The sequence below is a fragment of the Scleropages formosus genome, chromosome 3, assembly GCF_900964775.1.
Source record: "Scleropages formosus chromosome 3, fSclFor1.1, whole genome shotgun sequence".
NCBI lineage: Eukaryota > Metazoa > Chordata > Actinopteri > Osteoglossiformes > Osteoglossidae > Scleropages > Scleropages formosus.
The window spans coordinates 24,704,154-24,717,963 of record NC_041808.1 but is presented as its reverse complement, the minus strand read 5'-3'; the positions used below and the strand labels follow the sequence as shown (position 1 = coordinate 24,717,963).

The following is a 13,810-nucleotide window of genomic DNA, read 5'->3' as shown; positions in this document are numbered from 1 at the left end:
AAAAAAAAATGCTGGACATCTTGAAAACTAATATACACCACAGAGGGACATAAAAAAGGGGTATGCCTTCAAAATTCTTCATAAAAATATGACTGTAACCAGGGGCTTATTTCTCATAATGAAAGTGTGAACATAAAACATGCAGCACACAGAAGGCGGTGAACTATAAATGGATATTAATATATTCAACCACAGTCCAGCACACTGGGTTAAAAATATGCAGCATTTTACCTGCTTTTTTTTTTTTTTTTTTTTTGCACAGCAACCTTTCTAAGTCACTGTAGGATAGAATTTTTAACAATGCTTGAACACTTCAATGATTTCAAAGGTAACAATAAAAACAACAGCAACACAACAATAATGTCAACAATCCTAAATTTTACATTTCTTTACAATCAAAAATGCATTGTTCTGAAACACTCTGCAGGGTAACCACTTTAGTGAAAAGCATAAGTATGAGGTATGTGCACAGTGAAAAAAGTCTGTAGTAAAAAGAAGGCACAATGCAGTGTTCAGGAAATGTTCAGGAACCCAAGAGACATTCTTAGCTGGGGTCCTCTTCACGTGATGAGTCCTCCTCTTCCACCGCATCTTTGATCATGGTTGTGATCTGAGCAAATGACGGTCTCTCTTTGGGTTTCTGTGAGGAGATACACAGCAGTCAGCGGCTAAAGTGTGCAGAGCAAACGTTGCACAGCTTCTCACCTTTGCTGAGCTACTATGCAGGATGAGGTCTGGGCAGCTTCTAAATGCAATGCTCATAGGTAATGCTAGTCGCTGTGATGGTATGGTGGTCTTTCAGCACATATTTGCAACATTCAAAGTCTTACTGTTCCACTTTACACGGTAACAGTATTAGAGGGTTCGAATTAGATTTCTGGCGGCATGAAGGTAGCAGATGGGCAGTTAGAGATGGGTTCAAATCCAGCTCATTTTATGCATTTGTGTTGGTTTCCTCCCACTATTCAAAGACATGAGTTCCAGGTGAACTGGTCACTAAATTGTTCTCAGTGTGAATGAGTGCATTACATTGCTGTGCTGTGAAGAAATGTGAATAACTGTAGAGGGTTTAGTGTAGCGCATCCAGCACTGTGACTTTGGACAAAGATGTCAGATAAATACTACTTACTAAGCATTGTACACCACTTTGGAGAAAAGTATCTGTTAAACGAGTAAATGTAATGGTGATGTAAATGAAAAGGAAGAACTTGCCTCATGCCAGCACAGTTGCATGATGTTGTAAATGTTGTGTGTAGCCTTCTTTGGTCTGTACAGTCGATGGCCTTGCATGATCATCATAACAACTTCATGGTTTTGATTCTGTTCAAAGGGCATTTTGCCTTCTGTGAACACTTCCCACATTAAAACGCCTGGAAGGGAGGGGGAAGGAAAAAAAAAAAAAAAAAAAAACACTAGACCATGAAGAACTCACCGACGATCATGTAAAAGCAAGACGACAAAAAGGACAGGACATGAAAAGCAATATTAAACCCATACCAAATGACCACACGTCAGACTTGCTGCTGTATTTGCAGAAGTTAAACACTTCTGGAGGGGACCACTTCACTGGGAACTTGGTCCCAGAGGAGCTGGTGTACTGGTCATCAAGTACGTACCTGGAAGGAAGAATTCAGAGGTCTTAGCAGCAATAATACAAATTTCAGATGCAGATAAAATGATTATTATTTAATTATGTAGTGGATGCCTAAAGAACTTAGTGAAAGAATCACCTTTACAGTTATTACACATTTATACAACTGGGTATTTTTACAATATCAATTTGCAGTAAGCACCTTGATCAAGGGTACTCTAGCAGAAGCTGGGATTCCAACTTGGAATTGCCTATTATGTGTATTTGAGCTTATTTCATTAGTTAAATACATTTTATATATATAAATTTACCAACCAGGTTTGTCATTTGGTCAACATATAAAAGCGTTACCTTGCCATTCCAAAGTCGGAGACTTTTACAACCAGAGAGTCATTTACTAAGCAGTTCCTGGCTGCCTGTCATAGACAAAATAAATACGATTTATAAAAAAATAAAAAAAAATGTAAGTCACAATGGTAGACAAACTACAGATCATCAACTAATAAATCCCTTCCAAAACTCAAAGGATCTCAAAACCCATCTCTTTCAGACCCACTTCTCTCCCGATCTCCTAACTGCTCCATAAACTTGCATCACACCATCTATCACAATCACCTCTGTATTTCAGTTTTATCAATTCTATTTGGATTTACTCGTAAAATGGTGACACTGAACAAATGGACTGTACTTCAACAATCACGTGTCTACTGTATATCTAAAGCTCTTCATCTGTTGTTGATGCACTTTTGTTTACTCCAAGTTGTATATTGTTTTGAGAAAAAGAATCTGCTAAACGAACAAATGTAAACATCACTGGGATATTATTTGACGAAAAGCTAAACTCAGGCCAAGCATACCAGGTCTCTGTGGATGAAACCTTTCTTCTCCAGGTACTCCATCCCCTCACTGACATCCTGACAGATGCTCAGTAGTGTCGCTGAGGTGAAGCTGCCACGTCTCTGTCTGATGTAGTTCAGCAAGCAGCCCAGCTCCATGAACTCTGTAACTATGTAGATCGGCTTTTGCTGGGTACAGACCCCATACAGTTGCACCAGCTTTGGGTGGGAGAGATTCCTAAAGGTATAGATAGACAACACATGCATGAATAGAAATAAAATATTTTTCAAGTTAAAGTTCCAAGGTTGTGGGTTTTAAATAAAGCCACAGAGATTTATGAATGTACAATTATTCTGCTCATGTTTCCATGTTCCAGGTGTTCTGGGTTCCTTCCAGAACTCAATAAGGTGATTATAAATTGCTCTGAGACTGACCTCCTGCCAAAGGAATTTCTTGTTTTCTGTTATACTTCATTGGACTGTTTCTGGGTCTCTGTAGATGAGCAGCTACCAAAACTGACGATATGATTTACATTCATTTAACACTGTTCTCTAAAGCTGTTTACAATACTAACCAACAGTAGTTACAATGATATATTGGGTAGGCAATTTTTACTGTATAAATTGGGGTTAAGGACTTTGACTAAGGATACTACTGCAGGAGGTGAGATTCAGACATAAGCCCTTCTAGAGCAAAGGTGGTAGCTCTAACCACTATGCCACCTACTGTTCCCTACTTCCTTCTGATGAAATCATCATCAATGGTATTTTCAGTAACTCTATATATACTTCACAGATGTTTGTCACAGAGATATGTAAAATAACCGCAAAGCAATTTTTAGATAAGAGAATTAATCATATTTCTGACTCACTTGAGTGAAGACAAGACATTCTGATACTTGCCCAGTGTGCAGTTCTCTTAGTCACACATGTGATTTGCATACTTGATAAAATTCATACCACCAAAAACTCCTAGTTAAAAGGCTAGTAAAATATTTACCATTATGTGTTATGTATCACCATGCTAGCGCCAGTGGTAACTGGCGACAAAAGTGATATCGGTTTCTCGGTAACCATAACAGAACTGTAAATGACTACACGTATTAACCAGAAAAGTACATCGGCAGCTGTTGTAACTGAGAATTTCCCCAGATTTACACAAGTTTCACTACACGTAACAAATACAGAGGATCCTCAGCCAGAAACATATGTTAAATCTGATTTAGCCCTTCCAACTTAGAATTACAGAATGCCAACAAGACCACACAGACAGAATCTAACACTGTCCAGCTGCAGTCTGCACAAGCAATATGCATCTACAATCTTCAATGACGATACTCATTTTCACTCTTATATGCCCGTTTTATTATTGCTAAACTGCCTTTGTAAGGTGTACATTTAAACGTATTTCATTAGTTGCTAAGATGTTCGGGGCTTACGCTTTACTTTACACATTTCAGTCTCGTATGCTGCTGTGTTATAAATTGAAGTACTCCTTTGTGAAGACAAAACGCACCAAAAAAAAAAAAAAAAAAAAAATCAACAAGCTTATTCATATGGAAGCAAAACTTACTGTCACAGTTTTTATTTATTTGCAAAGGAGATAAATCGTTTTCACACACACAACATCCTGAGCGGGGCCACGGTGAACCGGAGCCTAATCCGGCAACACAGGGCACAAGCCTGGAGGGGAAGGGACACACCTAAGACAGGACACCAGTCTGACACAAAGCACCCCAAGCAGGACTTGAACCCCAGACCCACCACACAGAAGGCTCCAGGCAAACCCATTGCGCCACCCCTCTTAACAGTTTTCAGCCTCATACAATTCATTGCCACTGGGCATTTTGCCACCACCTATACAATAACTTGTTTCATTGTCCCAATAATTACAAAATTATGAAGGGATACAAATGTTAATGCTATTACAATCTGAAATATGATGGTAATCTTGGCTCATCTTATGAAGGTAATTTGTTTCTGCAAAACCTCTAGTAAGGTGAATTTTAATGAACTGAACACGTAATTTCTAATAGTTTTATTACTAGAAATCTTTATGGATTCTCAAGCCTCAAAACTGACACCCATTTATGCTAAGATATCGCCACATCCTTTTAAAATGGAGAGTTATTGAAGGAGTAAATATCACAATTCAGAATGACATGGCAGGTTCCCTTCACTGATTACTGTAAAATACTATATGTGGCTGTCTGCCTAATGCTAGTTCAAAAAAAAAAAAAAAAAAAAAAAAAAAACAGAACAGTGAAGACAAAATAAATCAATGAGATATAGAGAGAGTGTGAATGAATTCCATTACGAGGCAACTTGAGATGGTTTGGACAGTCCAAACAACACCCTGACTACCAAGACTATTAACAGGCAGGTGAAAGTAGCAAACATGGCCTAATGGAGGCTGAGAACTTAATGCAGCATGAGTTAAACTCTAATTGTGGAAAAAGGCCACATGGCTGAGCTGCTCTAGTGCCGTTTAACTTTTAGGAGGTGCACAACATCCAAATTTGGTCATCATAAATGTGACGATATGTCTTGTAAACCAAAGAAAGCATTTAATATGAAACTCCTCATTAAGATTTTCTGCATACCCTGGGGACGACTGCATTTAACTTCTACCGAGAAAAAGTTCAAAGGACAATGCTTCCTAGAAAGAAAAAAGAAAATGTGGCCAGTTCTCCCTTAATCGTGCATTTCCGCACATTTACAAAATAACCCTTAAAGCTGAAAGTGGTGACTTGGTGAAAGTGGTGACAGCTGAACTGAAGCCTGCACTTATTCAAGAGTGCAAATAATTTACGGAGGTTTCTGGCTAGAGCTTCAGCTTGGTCGTGTGCTGATGCTACTTGGAAACACAGTCTTCTGGCTCTTAAATGAAGAGCATCATCAGCATCTATTATTATCATTATGACACTATGCTGATAGCAAAAGAACAAACACGTGGGTAACCCTGCAGGACTTCCTAAATATGTATTCAATCTGAAGACATCGTCTGCTTAAGTACTGGGGTGTTTAACCGATGATAAAGGATGTAAGCGACTCACATCATGACCCTGGCCTCCTCGATGAAGTCCTCCTCCCGCATGGCTCCTTGGCGGATGGCCTTGATGGCTACCTTATGCTGAGCGCGCCACTTGCCCAGGCGCACCACGCCGTACTGGCCGCTGCCCAGCTCCTTCATGAAGGTCAGCTCTGAAGGGTTGATCTCCCACTTCTCTGCAATGTGTCATGTAAAAGAAAGTCAGTCGGGCACGGAAGGCCATGGAGCTTCAACACCTCACATTTTTGCTTGTGGGTGAGGGTGTTTGACAAGGCACACCAGACTTACCATAGCTGAACCCCGCTGTAGTTGGGGCAGAACTGCCTTCTTTTCCAACTGGGTAACGCAGCCTGGCCACAAGACCTGTGGGAGACACACAGTAAACCATTTATTAAACAGGTTTACAAACAAGAATAAAATACAACCCGACTCACAGGAAATAGAAAAACATCATATATACGCAACTCATGCACTACTCTCATACACCTTATCTTTCACCTGTGGGCCAGTTAAAGCTGATGACACTTATCAGCACGTTGCAATAAACTCTTGAAAAACATCACTTAACTGTTCATATGCTGAAAAATAGCCAAAAATAATAAAAGTGGGTCAGTTTAAGGCCATTATCACAATCATCTTACTGTATCTTGTTAAAAATGCAGAGCTGTGTGTGGACACTGTGAACAAACTAGTATGATTTTATCAGTAGGTGGGGTGGTGGTTAAGGCTGCTGCCTTGCACTCTAAAGACTTTGGTTTGAATCCCATCTTTTGGTACATTACCACTGCAGTACAACATACTTATGCTGAATCGATGCAATAATAATTACCCTGCTGTATAAGTGGGTAAATCAGTGTAAGTAGTTTAACACTAAGTTACTTTTGAGAAAAGGGTCAGATAAATAAAATTTAAATCTAAACCTACCTGCTGCATTGTGCTGATGGTACTCGATAAGTTCCGGGATGCTGTTGAAATGATGTTTCTCTGCTAGGTAGTATTGCACCGGTATTGTCTGCGTTTCTTTTATGTGATAATGTCGGATGGACGGAGTCCCTTCCCTGCAAACCAGAGTTCAAGTTTAACAGTGCGGCTCATACGGCTGCAATACATTAAACTAACAGCTTTAAGAAGGTTACGAGCTAAAAATCCCAAAACAACTTAATGAAGTCAGTGACAGGCAACAAACACATCCAACAAGACGACCACAACACACAAGTTCCACCAGCTGCACCTGTACCAGCTCACCCTGCAGACTTGGTGTACAAAGACACTGTGTAGGATCCCAAAGAGCTGGAATCCCTCACCATGAAACCTCCCCCTTTGTCCTGTGGAGAAGAATTGGTCTAAACATTACACAGATCAATGCGGTAACATCTTAATTTTAAAATACATTTCAGAGTTAAATCTTGATTCAGTCTTTGCCTTATCTACATAACTGAGAAGTTGTGATTTACAAATACAGATAAATGCTACTCGTGAAGAAATGCCAGACACATACCACTCTCCTGAGGAGTTGTTCAGCTTTACTTCTGTTCACATCTTTGCAGTACCAGCTGATAAAAGGAAAATGTAAAAAGAAAAACTTTTTCCACAATGCAGTGTGTGGGAGAGCTTGAGAAAATAATTATTTTTAGCGATGCAGAAATTTACAAATACGTATTCACTTATTACAATGTTAAGCATCAGCTACAGTATACCTGTTCCAGGCCATGTAAATTTAACAATAATGTCTCTGTTACTATCCTTCAGTGTGAGCTGGAAGAGGATACATCTCTCTCTTGCATATTCTTAACTACTGTACAACAGTTCTATAATGATTTTCCTCCATATCTTTGGCTTTGTCTGTTCGGAAATTATACTGTGGAAAAGTAAAAAGGCATCTTTACACCACACAGATAAAAATTCATTACTACTGCATTTTTATCAAACAAAAATGGATAATTCACAACTCAAAAAAAATGATAAAATAGAATGTCAATTTTTTTTTTAATGGTTTTCAGAATTCAACAGATGGGCATCATTCTTTATGTTCATTGTAAATTATATTCAGCCACTTCACAAAATAGGATAGCCATATTTGGGCTATAAAGGAAAAATTCTTTTTAACACCAATCTCACTCTTGTATAGATTTAACTCAGGATTCAACAAATCTTAATGAAACAATGAGTAATCAAAGTATGTTTTATTGGATTCCCCCTATTAGTTAATTTATTATTACTTGAATTTATATAGTCATTTCATTATATTTTTCTTCTTTGACTTGTCCATTTTGGGATGGAGAGGAGGTTTAGGACAATAGAAAGTATTTTACTTTTTAAGTTCACTTATTTGGAGCCATTTTCTGTAGTTCTTTGTTCTTTCACAGAGAATGTGATGAGACTTCAGCCTAGAAGCATATACTATTTTGCTATTCCATATAGACATGTGTGTTGTGTGCATATACAGCCAGTGAGTTGTTGCCTGCTTCTTTATGAAAGGTTTTTATTGTCAAAATGTACTATACTATTTGAACTGCCAACATCTAATAATATGTGAAAACTGTAACAAAATTTATGTGTGCATTGGTGCAAACACACCAGTGTACCAGCAGCTGGGAGACAGAGTTACTGAAATACTTACACAAACTGGTCAAGGTTACCAGACTTCTTCGCAGTCACATAGTTGCTTGGGACATACCCTTCCTCTCTACAGCAAAAACAACCAGAGAGACAACTGGATGAAATACCAAGTTTAACTTATTTAACATTTCATCTACTGAAAACACTCAAAGACTCACAAGAGAGTCCTAATTAAAAGTATTAAGGGTCATGTGAATAAAATTCCAATAGATGAAAATCAGTGTCACACATTCCTTAAAGCAGGTCTCAGATTTCTGACACATACTGTTCCGTTTCAATTTCAGTTATATGGAGTAAATATCAACAGATAAATAAGGGACTGCATACATCAATTCAATCAACTCGAAAACTTATTTGCAACTGTTGTATATTGCAATGCATTCTTTTACGAAAGGTATTGTAAAAGTTGTGCTGTTTTCCAAATCACTTGTCTGTTACAATCAGAAACTGTAGTTTCACCACTGAAAATGAGTTCTGGTGGGAGGGGGGGGGTCACATACCCGTATTTATTTCGAGCTTTGTACCAATGAACATCACATTTCTCCACTATGACATACTCTTCACCCATGACCAGGGTTAAATCATGGGACTCGGTGCCTGCAAAGTCGTACAAGGCGATGACAATCTCCTCTTTCTCCTCGACCTGTTCCTCCATGGCCTCGGTCTCATCGGACAGTGGCGGCGGTGGAGGGGGTCGACGGAACTAAGGACAGAAGGCAGAAGTTCAACATCAACACGTTTAACTTTTCCTCCATAGAAGGAAAGACCACTTTAGCTTTAACACAATATGAATCCTTAAGCCTCATGAAAGCTCTAAAACCTGCATCAAAAATTAAAATGTATTCAGATTAAAAGAATAATTATATTTCTAAGAAGTTCTTTAAAAGTCAGAAGACAACAACTGAGCAACCTTAAACATGCAAAACTTTCCCTGGGACTAAAAATGAACAGATACTCACAGAGGCAAACAGACAAGGGTAACAAACTAGTAAACAGAGTGAGGCAAGGATAACCTTATGATAGCTAAGAGACATGGGACACAGTTCGAACTGGCTAGGCCTCAACACTTCATACCACAGTTACTGGCCCTCAGAAATGCTTTATGAATCCAGAGATAAAAAATATTTTATCACCTTTCCTGCTGTATCATTTCCAGGAATCGGAGGAAGAGGTTTTCTCGAAACTGAAAAGAGGAAGTAACAGTTTGTCAGTTCTTTAAAAAAAAAAAATTTTTGCAGACTCATTCGATAAATTCTGAAAAAGTTGTCCCTTACGGCTGTAGGCCACTTTGACTACATGTGCCCACGGATCACATTCATCACTGTCACAGAAAGCGAAGTGGCATCTTTTGTACTTTCACCTGAAAATTGATGTATCATCTGAATAATCCATCTTGTTTTGCCTCCTAATCTTCACATTTTAGATGAGCTTTTCGCATGAAACCAAGCTGAATCACAAATGCCTTCAATCACAAATCCTGCTCTAGTAGCCTTGATCAAGGTACCCGCACTGAATTGATACAGTAAAAACGACCCTGCTGTATAAATTTGCAAATCAGAGTAAGTAGCTCAACATTATAGCCCACTGCGGAGAAAAACATGAGGTAAACAAATTTAACTGTTTCCACTTGTAATGGCATGTGTATTTATTAGTTACATTATTTAGTATATTGTACAAGCACTTCGGATAAAAGTGTGACAAATAAACAAATGTACAGTAATATAAATTAGAGATATTTTGGCATGTATTGCTTTAAAGGCTTATTTCATGCAGGCATATTATGCAAAAACACTGCTGAAACACTGAAAAACACTCTTTACTTGTAAAATAGAACACACACACACACACACACACACACACACATTTTCTGGACCGCTTGTCCCATACGGGGTCGCGGGGAACCAGAGCCTAACCCGGCAACACAGGGAGTAAGGCCGGAGGGGGAGGGGACACACCCAGGACGGGACGCCAGTCCGTCGCAAGGCACCCCAAGCGGGACTCGAACCCCGGACCCACTGGAGAGCAGGACCCGGTACAACCCACTGCGCCACCGCACCCCCTCGTAAAATAGAACACTTGACATGTAATGATTTCATTCATTAATTTCTTTCTACATCACTGTCATGTGTTATCCCAGGAAGCTCTCTGGCAACCACAAAACTTGCAAATATGCCCTATGTTAACAACACACACACACACACACACACACACACGTCTGAAACTGCTTGTCCTGAGCAGGGTCGCGGCGAGCCAGAGCCTAACTCAGCAACACAATACCACTTAAAAACAACCAGTACGGAGGCATATAGATGCTGAACAGCTTATTGTTAATGAATATCCATAAGAGCTTTAAAAGCGTAGTCCCTGTTTGATCTTACTGTCTCCGAACAAGTTGTACTCCTCGCACCCAGGAGCCAGTTTGTCAGCCTGCCGACAGCATTGCCAGAGCCCATCCTGCCAAAACTCAGGGTGGAACTTGGCCACAACCAGCGTGTTCTGTTTAATCTCTGCAGCGCAAAACAGACAACAAAAAGACATGTTTCAACCAACCACATCACCTACTGGCTTGTTAATTACAATAGGCATTAACTGTGTGGTCACTACTGTGGCATAAACGTGAAACGGTTTATTATTGAGAGAGAATTTCCGATTGTGGCTGATGAAAGTGTGGCTGTTTGGCATGAAAATCATCTTCGTTGAAGGATAAGAAGTCAAAAAGAGAGGAAGAAATGTTGAAATGTAAAGAAGAAATGTCACAACTCAGTCCTGAGACTACAGTGTAGAGTCCCTAAAAGACAGGATTTTTATAGATTTCCACTTTGTTTTCACTTTCTACCCAGTATTGTATACTTCCCATTTTACACCACATTCAGAACCAACATAGAAAAGTCATTGTGCAATGGTACTTCTTTTAATTTGTTTTAAAAAAACGAGTGACGCCCACAGGCACCTTGTACTTTTGTTTAGTAAGGCTTGAACTCTGAGTAACAAGTACCTAAATTTACATTAAATAAAGAGCCTTGACTTCAGAGAATCAAAGACAAAGGCAGCTTTAACATTTACTTCAATACTGAAATTTTACTTTCCATAATTTACCTTCTTTCAAGCTTTGAACCCAAACACTTCTCTTCTCATTGCTTGGAGCAAAAATGTACAAAGTACTGGTTTCATATACGACCTGAAAAATGAAAGACATATTTCACCAGGAAGAGATTATATCATTGAAAGATCATTTAAAAGCAATTTACAGGAATCTCATTTAAGCAGGAATATAGTGATAAAATGCTGCATACCTGAAAAGGATATTTATTTTGACAGGGAATGATCACGCCTCCATTCTTTACAATTTCAACACACTTAATCTTCTGTAAGTCGATGCAGCCTTTTCTTGTCTTTCTCTGTGAAGTTAATTGAAAACAGCAAAGGGAATATTTTAAAGTTATAATTTGGATGTCAAATTACTCTTGGAATGGACTCTGTCAATTGATAGACATTCTCTTTGATGGTGAGTTGGCATTTGCATCCTGAAAACAAAGCCAGAGAATTCAACCTGCATACAAACTTCCGACATACAAACACCAAAGAAAGAAAACAAATGTAATTTAAGCAGCGACCTGCACAATCGCCTGGAACAAGGCTTGACACTACAGAAGTTATTACTTCCCTGAAAGTCTTTTTTTTTTTTTTTTATCCTGAAAGAATGTTCATGAATGTTTCCATTAAAATTGATGTAGTTCGATTCCAAAGTTTTTGTAAAGTATAAGATGAATAGTTTTGACACAGCTGTAGTTAGCACATGTGAATAAGACACTCTGGTCTTGGACTCAATATTTGGAGTACATCCTAGAAGTATGGAATACAATTTACCTATTACACACCATCAACTCCATGCTAAGAACATACAAAGAAATTTAACAACAATTTAATAGAGGTAAGGGCTCATGCCTTTGGACCCAAGGTTTGCATGTTCGATTCCCATCTCTCGCTGTAATACCATTGGGCAAGGTACTAACCTTAACAAATACTCCAGTGAAATTACACAGCTGTATAAATGGCTAAACTGTAAGTAGATTAACATTGTAAGTCACTGGGGACAAAAGCATCACCTAAATGAATAAATGTAAACAGTGTTCTTTCTTTAAAGTCCAAAGTGCACTAAGCAGAATATGATTTTTCAAAAATGACAATTCAGATATCTACACATTTTTTACTGAAGTGTTAAACTACAGGCTTACCATGTGTTGCATAAATATTTTAAGCATGAAAAAGAAGACTAAGGCCAGCAAAGAGACAGAATTTTATGCAGGGAATCATCCTAAATCATTACTTCCTTGGTTACACAGATATTCAGGGCGAGCCAGAGAGCTAAAGTACTCTTTTAATTCCTCACTCCGGCTGAATTCTGTTTGCTGCAATCCCACAAGCAAAACTAAAATGAAGTTTCTAAAAAAAGGCAAAACAAGTGCTTGCATCTAATACCACAATCTGAAGAGCTGAACATAAATGACATCATCCATCATGATTTGAAAATGCATACATGCATGTACTTGATAAACAGGAAATGATATTTATGCAATGCTCCTAAACATGTGATTTCCATATTTAAACAAGAAAAGCCTTTGAAGGAAATATTGTATATTGAAATTCAATAAAAAGTATCTTCATTTTATGATAGGCAGGGAAGATACCACCTATCAGCCTTATCTGCATTATATAAATCTAACTCACCTCTGGCTTGCCTTCATAATAAGCAAGCTTCGTCTTTGTTAAGACAAACACTCTCTCTTTGTAGTTTAGAGGAGAAGTCCTTTTCTTCTGCTGTGAGCGCTTTATTAAAACATCCTCTAGGATTGGTTCGGAACTCATCTCAGTGTCTGGTCCGCTGCCGTTCCTGCCATCAACCATGCAGTCGTCACCACTGATGGGAGAACACACGTCAAATTCGCATCAGTAATAATACTGTTGAAAATATTAAACTCGCTGTTGGAATGAAGGGTCTTAAAATCCAAATTGATACTGACTGAAAGAACACATGCTGTAATACCCTTGATCAAGGTAGAGTCATTACCTTGAACTTGCTCCTGTAGAAATGACCCTTCTGTATAAATAATTTAATTATTGCAAGGAGCTTGTTGTACAAACACTCTAAGTCAACTTAAAGGTGCCAGTTTAATAAACTTTAATATTAACAAAAAATCCCCACATATTATCACACAGGATTTACACATGAGCTACCGCTTTACAGTGTAGTTCAAGTAATTAATCCGAGGCTAAAATGTTTGACAAATAAATGCATAAAAATAATGTTTTTCATCCTAAAGGAAATTGTGGTCAAATTGCATATTAACTGGTGCAGTGGAACCCAACTTAAAAATAATTTAAAAAAATCTGTTTTAGATTCATAACAAAACCTTGTAAAACACCCCATGAAAACCCCACGAGAATCCAGCAGAGATCTACGGAGACACTTTCCCTCAGCCAAATCGTGTCTTCTGACATGTGGGAGCCAGAAAAATCATACCTGGATGGAGGAAATTCTGACCATGATTTGAAGGATAAAGACATACAAACTTCCAGATGATGATAACACGCAGTAATTCAGTAGAGTGAATCATCATGTGCATTTTGCATTTCTTCATGATCCATCACGCAATGAATGATGAAACTGAAAAAAACAGCCATGGCTGACAACTTCCTATTTTCATTTTCCTC

At 38.4% G+C, this 13,810-nt stretch overlaps 1 protein-coding gene across 1 annotated transcript; it reads right to left on the bottom strand.

Moving 5' to 3' along the window:
* Nucleotides 1–159: 159 nt before the first annotated feature.
* tec (tec protein tyrosine kinase) lies at nucleotides 160–13,802 on the bottom strand. Its single transcript, XM_018756124.2, has 18 exons — nucleotides 13,620–13,802; nucleotides 12,827–13,016; nucleotides 11,392–11,496; nucleotides 11,195–11,276; nucleotides 10,477–10,605; nucleotides 9,232–9,281; nucleotides 8,599–8,801; nucleotides 8,100–8,165; nucleotides 6,978–7,032; nucleotides 6,725–6,804; nucleotides 6,404–6,537; nucleotides 5,768–5,842; nucleotides 5,484–5,655; nucleotides 2,449–2,665; nucleotides 1,943–2,007; nucleotides 1,498–1,616; nucleotides 1,213–1,370; nucleotides 160–640 (listed from the first exon to the last, which is right to left on the bottom strand). Exons 1-18 carry the CDS (start codon nucleotides 13,661–13,663, stop codon nucleotides 545–547), a joined length of 2,040 nt encoding a protein of 679 aa, XP_018611640.1. The 5' UTR covers nucleotides 13,664–13,802; the 3' UTR covers nucleotides 160–544.
* Between the last annotated feature and the right edge of the window lie 8 nt (nucleotides 13,803–13,810).